General features: G+C 40.5%; 1 protein-coding gene across 4 annotated transcripts in view; it reads left to right on the top strand.

Annotated features, from left to right (window-relative positions):
• The first annotated feature begins 8,078 nt into the window (after positions 1 to 8,078).
• The window catches only part of SMYD3 (SET and MYND domain containing 3), a 557,874-nt gene continuing 555,425 nt past the window's right edge, over positions 8,079 to 10,527 (top strand). For 2 of the 4 annotated variants that reach the window (XM_014562147.2, XM_032466567.1), the window contains exon 1: positions 8,189 to 8,324. Coding sequence is in view for 2 of the 4 variants with exons in the window: in XM_032466566.1 (XP_032322457.1) it covers positions 8,164 to 8,324 (161 nt within the window). In the remaining 2 variants the exon portion in view is untranslated. Of the gene's footprint in view, positions 8,325 to 10,527 lie in introns of all 4 variants that reach the window. The other 2 variants (XM_032466566.1, XM_006188107.2) reach the window with 2 other exon arrangements.

The raw sequence follows: 10,527 nt of genomic DNA, 5'->3' as shown, positions 1-10,527 counted from the left end.
TATGATTTGTGATAGCCTTGGCTATGTAGGGCAAGAAAAAAGAATTCAGGGTTTGAGGTGGGTTCCTGTGTTTCTTAGTTAATTTTTTTTAAGGTGAGACATTTAAACATTATTAGATTGTAACTAAGAATGGAGGCAGCTGAGAAAGACATTTTAAATATAGCTCAGAGAGATTAAGTTGGTTTTAAGAAATGGAATGAGAAGCACATTTTGCTCTTAGCCTAGATTAAAAAATGTTGAGTATGGACGGTGATGTAAATATGTGTAGGGGGCAAAAGATGAACTAATGTCTTCTAACGAGTATATGCGCTTAAGAAGTATCAGGCAGAGCAGAAAGAGAGGACCTGAGAATGACAAAGATTTGTTAACTGCTGTAGGCAACTGGGGAATTAAGGAAGGTCACTAATACAGAGGGTCCAGCTAAGAATGGAAACAATTTGCAGTGGTATTTTATTCTCTTACTATTGTGTCATTGTGGGACTGGAGCAATGGAGAATGTGGATGATTAGGTTAATTTTTTAAAAAAGTTGTGTTTTAAGGAAATTAGCTGTTAGATCTGTGCATGTGAGTGACTTCTATTATTTGTAGAGTGAGAAATCAGTCTAATATTCACTGTCAGATGGGATGGATATAGCCTAAAGACAGTGGAGGTGTGACCGGATCTCTTGTGAGGGGAGCATAGTTGATTGATGTCCCCAGCTTCTAACTCCTTGAATCTACTGCTATGTTTGTGCCACAGACCACACTTCCTGCAGGCTGCTCCCAGACAATGACTAAGCATGGTGGAGGTACTAAGGCAGGCCCCATCTAGGGACACAGAGCTCCAAAGGGCAATTTTGGCTCAAGGACTTCTTGTTGGCCTGGCTAAAACTTCCTTGGAATTTTGCTGTGTTTTGGGACTTGCTATCCAATCTTCCTGCCTTCCCTTTCTCTTTCCATAGAGTCAGACCTGCAATCACAGTCTGAAACACATCCTTCCTTCTGCTCCTTTCTCTAAAAACCTTTTACATATCTAATCTTAGCATCTGCTCCTCTGTAGGCCCAAGCTAATTCAGGAGTCAAGGAATGTGAAAGTAACAGGAAGAAAATGTTTGGAATAATGAACTAAGAGTTTAAAAGCCCATTTTCATCATTTAAACTCTGGTAATAAGGTACAAGAGGTGGAGTGGTTCCCGATGATGAAAAGGTCCAGCACTAAGTAATTCAGGGTTAAGCACATACAAAGATATTTTGCCAAAACGCCTTTCATTTTACTGGTGTCTGAGGATAATGAATGGTCATTTGGTTTGTTTGAATACTCAGAGCCTGATAAGCTTAGCAGAATGTTCAAGTGGAATGTTGGGAACGTGATCTGGTGTCTCTAAAAAAAAGCTTTCACTAGAAGAGTAAGGTAGCTGCCCACACAGTTAGCTCTGGGTGAGATCATGGTGGCTAAAGAGCGCCAGGAGGGCTAAGAGCTCGACTTACTACAACAGGAGACTCAGTGGTGATTTAGGATCTTTGTGTGTGTGTGCTTTGGGAATATTGATAACTTTCCATTAAGAAAGTAGATGTTTTTCCTCTAGAATATCTAAGAATGCAGTCAGCATAAATTCAGAAGGTGATGGGGACCAAAATAGGCATGCCCTAAATTAGTAGGGTAAAAAAAAAATTTCTTTTTCTTATTGTGGAGTATTACCATTTGTTCTTTCATCACTAAATTGTAGAACGGCATTTATCAGGTTACTTATCTGGGCTTTGGTTTTGCATGTGCAAAACGAGAAGGATTTAACTACGTGGTCTTCCTCTTATCTGTGATATTCTATAATTATCTTCCATATGTTGTCAAAAGTATATCTCTTATAGGGAGGAAAATGTATCCTTTGCTCACCCTATAGGGATAATTTGGAGAATGAAGTCAACATAGAGAAAACAGAGCCAACTCATGGAAATTTGGAGACATCATTCTGATAACATTTGAGCCCCTGGCTCCAGCCATACCTGAAGCCATATACATGTCCAAAGCCATATACATGTCCAAATCCAAGCAAATGCCAAAAGCCAATCAATTTCCTCTTATGCTTAAATTAGTTTAGGATGGAATTCTATCACTTTTAACTAAGAGTCCTATTATAAATACTATCTTAATAGCACTTATCAATAGCATCCCATTCCTATATTCTGAGTTTAACTACTAAAAATTAGTATGCTCCTGAAGTGATGACTATGATCGGTGACCTCCAAGCCACAAGCTTGGGCCTTTGCATTAATAAATAATGAAGGGCTTTTTTAGTTCCATGTCGTGTGAACGTACTATTTGGACTATTCTATGGCTTGAAAGAGGAATTCTAGTTACCTGATGAGATATGTAACAGACTTTTAAAATAACCCAGTAATTCTTGGTTAAATGTTCATTCAGTTTATTATTGAAACTTCTGGGTAATTCTGTTTTAAACATTTATAACTATTACTTAATTTACCTCTTGCTAATAAAATAGTGTGTTAAACTTTCAGTTAGAGTTTACGGGAAATTGAAAAATATTCTATGCTCTTCTTGGTTTTTATCTGCTCACTAAAAGTGAGGATATGAAAGTAGTGGAACAAGTAGGGTATATTTTTAAAATTCAGTTTAGATTCCTGACGAAATCCAACTGCAAAGCACATTAGTAAGAATTTTTATTGGAAACATCAAATCTTCTCCAAGACTGAGAAAGGTCAGCTTCAGGATCCTATGCAGGATTTCCTTATTATTTATGGTATAGAACTATATCTATCTATCTATATATATGTATCATTGTCTACTATATGTTCTGAACCTCTCTTAACATCCTCCAGTCCTTTTAAAATAAACTTCTTTTATTGTTTTATGCAAGAGAAACTTCCACAAGAATTTGTTAAGTGCAGGATAGGCCTGAGAGCTTAGGGATTCTGGGCTTCTGTTTCTATAATACATCTTAACCATAATGTGGTCCCTCCTAGGCAACTTTAAAGAATAGTGTGAGTCAGCCATCTTTACAGTTTCTGAGTGGTCTTTGTATAGGGAATCTGGAATCTGATGCTTGTGGTTTATCATTTAAGAATTCTGGAAAGCAGAATTGTCCATTTTACAATAATTAAATGAATCTCTTTTATTAAGGAAAAAAACTTAAACCTTCTGTTACCGTGTATGTGATTCTCATTATAGAATGTTATATTGTATTATTATAGAATTGTTTGTTCCTTTGGTAGGAACAGGTCCAAGTTTATGGGCCTAAGGCTTATACAACTTTAGGGAGCTCCCTTTTAAAACTGTGGAATAAATAAAATGGTAAGAAAAAATATATATTTTAACCATTTTCAGTGTTCAATTCCATGGCATTAAGTACATTCACATTGTTGTGCTACCATCGCGAATACATACTTTGAGAATTTTTTCATTATCTCAGATAGAAACTCTATATCCATTAAACTAACTTCCCACTGACCCCTATTTTTTGTTTCTATGAATTTCTCTATTCCAAGGACCTCATGTAAGTGGAATTATACAATTATTTGTTGTTTTGTGTCTGGTTTATTTCCAAGGTTTATTCATGTGGTAACATAATAGAACTTCATTCCTTTTTAAGGCTGAATAATACTCCATTGTGTATATATATTATATTTTGTTTATCCATTCATCTGCATATGGATGCTTGGGTTGTTTCTACCTTTTGACTGTTATTGTAACACTACTATGAACATTGGTGTGCAAGTATCTCTTGGAGTTCTGCTTTCAGTTCTTTTGGGTAGCGAGGGACCTCTTTTAAGAAGAAGGATACAAAATAGTGAATACAAATTTAAGTACAAAAGGGAATATTTGGAATGAAAAAATAAATTACAACAAAATTATAAATTTTTAAAAGCTGATAAATACCACAAACATCAAAAAATCCAGAAAAAATAACGTATGTTATTATTAACTATGATACAGCCCTGTGATACCCTTTTTTCCTGCATTTTTTGGCTGCATACTGTCTTCAGTCATTTCTTCACAAGACAACATTTGTTGTTGTTACACAAATTAACCTATTTATTTATAAGCTAGCAGTGTTTCAAATGGTGGAGCTTCTACTGGACTTTCAATTCCTTCAGTCCTCTGATGGCAGAATTTACCGTGGGGGTGGAAGTGGTATTGCAGGTCCAGGCACACCAGCTACTATTCATGCAGGAACCTCTACACTGTCACAGGGCCAGCTCAGCCAAGTCCTTGAAGTATGGTCCTCCCCACTCCCTGAACCCCACCTCTGCCAGTTTCGTCTTGGGTTGGTGAGTGAAGCCTGGATTATAGTGATCCTGAACAATGACTCATTTAGATCTTTCTCTTTGGGGGTCAAAGATGTGGATGTGGAGGTAGTGCTGACAGTCTCAAGACTACCACCAGGGAATAGAAGATGACTGGCAGGGCTCCATGGCTTCCACATACCTGAGACTACTGCTTCCTTCCTTTGTTAACTGAGGAAAACTGAGGGCCTTGGAAGGGGGCTTTTCAAGTGAGGGACTCTGATTAGGAAGTTTCCTTAGCCTCTGTCCACCAGGCCAAGCAAGGGACAGTGGGTGACCTGTTTGGTAAGAAAAATGCTGTGCATAGAGTAGGCTACTTTCCATTTCTTGAAGCCCTCTTCTTCCTCATAGTTGGGGCCCAAAGACCCAACCTCTATACCAGTTTCAGTACCCAACACTCTAATCAGGAAATATTAAGTCATTCCAACTTTACATTCTGTGGCTCAAAATCAAGTTATTGTGGCTTTGTTACCGGGAAAAGGGAAACAAGAATTTCCTCGGCTCTTAGTCACCCGAAAAAAAGATTTTTGATGAGAGACAGAAAGCGTGATATAAGCAAGATTTTTATTAGTGAAGTAAAAAAGTAAAAGATAATACACTCCCGAGAACTGGGAGTGGGCCAATCCAAGAGAGGAAAAATGGCGACGCTCTTTTGTTTTTCCTGTTTTTATATCCTAGTTTCATGATTGATTGATTGATTGATTGATTGATTGACAACTCAGGTTCCCTGCGCTCTGGCACGCCCATCCCCTTTTGGGCAGGTTCAGCTGCAGTGTTTTTTTTTTTTTTTTTTCCCCAGCTGCGGTGTTTTGGTTTTAACTGGCTTCTTTTAATGGCCCTCATTTAGAGAAAGTAAAAATTTCTGGATTGTTCCTTTCCCCTCTCTCTTCCCCTGCCCAGCGCTCATTTCTCTCTAAACTACCTAACAGCTTCACATAGCATCTCAGTAACTGAAATTCTACCTTCTTTGTGTGGCTTGAACCTTCAGTTGAGGGGCTCATGCCTTTTCTTGCGGGTGCACTGCTCACAGGCACACAGCACCACACTCAGATTCATGGGAGCAACAACCTACGAGAACAGGGACTGAGACCCTGCTATTCACTCATCTGTCAAATCTCTGCATGCTAATTATGAGCAAATCATCATTAAAGAGAACAGGAAGATGGTCGTTTGCACCCCTGAACTTGTCCCTCACTTTTGTAGGTACCTGCTGATGGAAATTCCTGATGCCAGATCTGAGATCAAATGTTTTGAATCTCTGTTGCCATATATGGTCCCAAATAAGATTTCCTGCCACAGCCTCTTGGACACTGAGCTTTTTTGGAAGCATGATCATGTCTTCTGATATAAGCAGCTTGATGAGAGTCCCTAACTTCTCCTGACTCTGATGAAAGAATTTGACCCTTGTTCCAGGCATCTCTTGCCTGTTGTACCCCAGCAATGACAATGAGCGAGGAACAAAGAAAAATAACAAAGATATATATTAGCCACATGCCACCTGTAAACTTCATTTGGAATCTGAATTAAACAAACCAACTCTAGACACAAACACCCAAACAGCAACAAAAACATTTATGAGACTATTAGAATAATTTTTAAGGTCAGATGATGGTATTTTCTCCTCAAGATTTTATTATGAACATTTTCAAACATACTAAAATTGAAAGAATTTATAGTGAGCACTGTATATCACCACCTAGAATATGTCTAACATTTTACTATACTAGCTTTACTACATATCTATCCATTTATCCATTCCTTTATCTATCCATTAATCCATCTTATTTTTGGTGCATTTCAAAGTAGTTGCTAACTACCAGAGCTCCTAAGGCCTCCACACCTCTGCAATGGGTTGGCTTGATGGGCAGAGCCCAGGTGTTGTACTTTAGCTACAAAAGAGACTGGAAGATGATGACATTGGTACTGTTTCTTTAACACAGGCCAAAATAAGAGTTATTTAAACAAGCTGTCTCTCCCACAGAAATGTCCAACCAACTAAACAATCAGGGGTGTAGGACTCTTCCATTTTCATAAATTTCTGGGATATTGCTTTTTTCTTTATGGCAGGAGATGGCTCACTACCAGCCCTACAGCCAAGTTCCAACCAGTGGGAAATGAGAAACATATAGGTACACGGACTAGGAGAAAGTTAGAGTGCAGGAGTGAGACATTCTTCTAAGACCTGGGCAGTTGGCTTTCTGGGTCTGGGGAGGGAGAAGAAGAAATACTTTAGAGGAAATGGGTCATGTCTGGCTAGCTGGAACCGCTGGGTCATCTCATCTGTGAGTATGGAGTCTAGCATAATGTTTTCCATGAAAACTCTTTTCACACTCTTTAGTACTTGGGGATATTCTATGGTAGAATTAGACTCTGGTTCTCTGGAACTCCTTAGGACATGTTATTTAGTTCAGTAAACAATTTTTGAGTTCTTTCTATGTATTATGCTTAATGCTGAGCCCTAGTATGAGATTATACTAGAAATATTGGTGAATGCTCAGGAATTATTCTATACTTACACACTTAAAAGCTTTAAGTCAGAATAATGATTCATTACATTTGTATGGTTACTTAAAATTTTTTCAGAATACTTTCATAGGATATATTGTCATCTCTCTGTAAGGTATTATTATCTTCATTATAAAGTTAATAAACAGGCTTGGAAAAATTGCCGAAGGTCACACAGCAGAATTGGGACTCAAATCTGTTTCTTTGAAATCCTCACCCACTACTCTTTCCACTACACCACAACTACTTCTAGACTACTTCAGGAAGTGCCAAAAGTCTGCCTTTCCAGGTTGTGAGAATTAGGCTACTCTTACAGTGCCAGAATATCACCTCACAGATTAACTACTAATTGCAAGAAGTAAGTTTACAATGAAGAATTTTAGTAGCCACTAGTTTAACCAACCGATCAAATTTAGTTCTATTAACAGTGGACACCAGACAATATGCACACTCAGGTATGATCTGAAGCATTATGAAGTGAACAATGTAATCTGCAGCGTGTTTTTGCTAAAAAAAAAATCGAACTTGAATCAAATTAAACCTCTACATTCTAGCATCTAGATCTAGCCTGAAGTTTACAGGAAATACAAGGAATCCAAGAATAAGTGAAATGACACCAGGAGAAACCAATTGGCAAATACAAAATGTGGAACATTTTGCAAGCTTGGAATCTTTAAAGAATCAATGTCATGAAAAAGAAAATGCATGACCTTCGACTGGACACCCCCCCCCCTTTATAAGTTACCAAAGCCATTCTTAAATGAGTATTTTTTTGCTTACTATTACACAATGATTTTCTTAGATGATATTGTAGTTTTGTAGGATAGTGCCCTTATTCTGAGAAAATGTATGTTATGGTTTTAATTATGATACGTTGTGTTGTAAAGTATTAGTTGTGATGTGTTATGATGTTTGCAACTTTCAAATGGTTCAACACAACTTACTTTCAGGTGGTTCAGCAAATTATACACACACGCACACACACATACAAGAAGAAAATGAGCAGAAACGGCATAATGCTAAGAATAGTTTGATCTAGATGGAGGATATACAGGTGTTCACTGCACTGTGATTTCAACTTTCCACCTGCATTACAACTGTCATAATAAAATGCTGGAGGGGAAAGAAAAAACACCGCCACTCCTCGCACAGCAGCCTTAGGCAGGCGCGTCAGAGGAAGCCCGAGAAACAGCCAGAGTCCTCGCAAGCGCCCGCGAGGACTCCCGCGGGCCTCCATCTGGGCATGCTCAGAGGCCCAGCGCGCCCGCCCCGCCCCTTGGGCGTACGTGCGCGCAGGGCGCAGGCGCGCGGCTCCCGGCAGCCCGTGAAGACGCCGGCTGCAGGACGCGGCAGACGCCTGAGGTGCTGGGCTCTAAGAGGATGGAGCCGAAGGTGGAGAAGTTCAGCACCACCGACAGGGGAAACGGGCTGCGCGCTTTGGCGTCGCTGCGTCCCGGAGAGCTGCTCTTCCGCTCGGATCCTCTGGCGTACACAGTTTGTAAGGGAAGTCGTGGCGTTGTCTGCGACCGCTGCCTCCTCGGGTATGTACGGAGCATCCTCGCCCACCTGAGCCCGGAGCAGTGGGGGGTCCGGGGTGCTGAGGGCGTGGGAAGGGGGCATTCCTCCCCGGGTTTCTCCCTGGTGGTGACTGCCACAGGGTCCCGGTGTGCTGTCCGGGTGCCTAGCCCCACACTCCCCCAGACGCGCGGCTCTCGGCGGACTCCGCCTGGCCGTCCCCTGGGCTGCCGCGGCGCTGGTTGAAGGGACCCCGGTCTCAGTCTCTGCAACTCTGCCCTGCGGAGCTGGACCCTCTACCACCCCACTTCCTTGCAGTAGGTATTGAGGAGAGCCGGTGGAGCAGAATTAAGGGGAAGCGTTCGGCCTTGGGTAATTTTACTGGGGAACAAAAAACTCTGTGCCCTGGGCAACAAGCTTCATTTGTTGCAGCTGTGAAAATCACAGTTGGCGGGGGAGGAGGGGAGTGGGAATAGGGATAATGTAAATTAGGTTCAGGTGAGGCCGCCCAGGTGAGAACCGGGCTTGCAGGACGCGAAAGAATCTTGGTGTTACGGATGACTTCGCAGTCCAGGTTCTATTTGGCTTGGGGATACGAAGATGAACGGGACATCCCTAAGAATTCTTAAGGGGCAGATAAGTGAGAAAGAATTAGTTACAGTGTGTGAGAAGGGCTCAAATAGAGATGCAATACTGTGCTGTAGGAGCAAAAGTTATTGAGGTTCCATGGTGTGCTTTGTATTTAATGGCTCTGCGGGCAGATCTAACTTTTAACCACCTATACAGAAGCAAGAAATCACGTGAAAGTGTTTTTATAAGTCTGGAAACACTAGGCCCATGGTAAGTGCTATGCAAAAGCAATTTGTGGAAATATGTAATACATATGCACAATCATAGGAATTGCATTCAAGCAACAAATGATATTAAGCTCCTCTTATATGTCAAGGAAGAGTTCTGAGATGGGTGGGATGATTTTTTCCATGACTGATCTTGCAGACCTGTTAACTCGGGATTAGGGGTGAATGGAGGTGCGGGGGTAAGTGCAAAGATCAACTCAGTAGCTTGACTATTAATATTACTATGTTCTTATTTGGTACATAATAGAATTTATTTAATTTCGTATTTTAAAGTTACTTAATTGTATTTGTTGCTTCCTGAGGTAATAACAGCAACAACAAAAAAGCCCGTTGAGGAGATAACACCTCGAAGTTTTTCTAAACTGTGGCTGAAAACAATCCATTTCTTTCAAGGAATGAAATGCTGAAGGCCTCGACATTGAAAGTTATAGATATTTGATTCTCATTAAAGCAAATTAGAGAAAGCTGGGCTCTTCATCCTGATAAATGCTTTGAGGGGTGTATCTAGAGTGTGAATATAGTCCAAAACAGAGAACTTGCAGTTTCTTGAGTCCTGTAACATTAACTGATGAAGAAAATGGGAGTCATCTTGCAGATAAAACCAGACTGCCAAGTTATTTAGTAGTTGGAATACAGAAGTTTTGTAATGAATACACGATAACAAATTGATTGAATTGTGGGAGCTGAACTTGAGTCATAAGACACATGCTATTGTTCGTTTTCAAAATAGACTGCACAAACCCAGCCCTTTGTGTGTTGGATGCTTCTTGATTTACTGTAATATTTCATTACTGCTATCACTCATTTTTCTTGTTAGCAAGAACTGTAATGATTTAAGTAAAAGGAATTTCATGAAAGAGTATTAGGGAGTTCTCAGCATTGTTTTAAAGTCTGGAGGAAGCCGGACTCTGAAAATGGGCAGAAACCAAGGAGGATTCCACAGGTAGAATCGCACTTTAGAAATAGTTGAGGTTGGGACCTGGGGAGTGCAGCACTCCTGATGCTTACCTGGTGATGCTCGGTTCTGCAGCAGGTACCACCAGTACCATGACACTGGACCTTACTGCTTCTGCTATATTTGCCCCCACTGCTACTGCCACCACTGCTTAGGAAACGCAGTATTGCTGGGAAGTTGCTTTCTCAACCATGCTTCTTTGTGATGTTAGCTCTGATTCAGAGTTCTCAGTGGGTGTCCTGGATTGGTTGAGTTTAAGTCACTACCTGCAAGAAGAAGATTTGCTGGAGGAGGTAACAGAAGTGATTGCAGAATTTGAGGACAACTAGGGAAGTGGCTGCTGAGTGACACAGTCTTAGGAAAAGGTTTGAAATATTCTTTTAGGAGAGAAAAGTGAAATGCATGGTAAGATATTGT

The sequence above is a fragment of the Camelus ferus genome, chromosome 23 (genome assembly GCF_009834535.1).
Source record: "Camelus ferus isolate YT-003-E chromosome 23, BCGSAC_Cfer_1.0, whole genome shotgun sequence".
Lineage (NCBI taxonomy): Eukaryota > Metazoa > Chordata > Mammalia > Artiodactyla > Camelidae > Camelus > Camelus ferus.
This window is presented reverse-complemented; position numbering and strand designations above follow the sequence as displayed.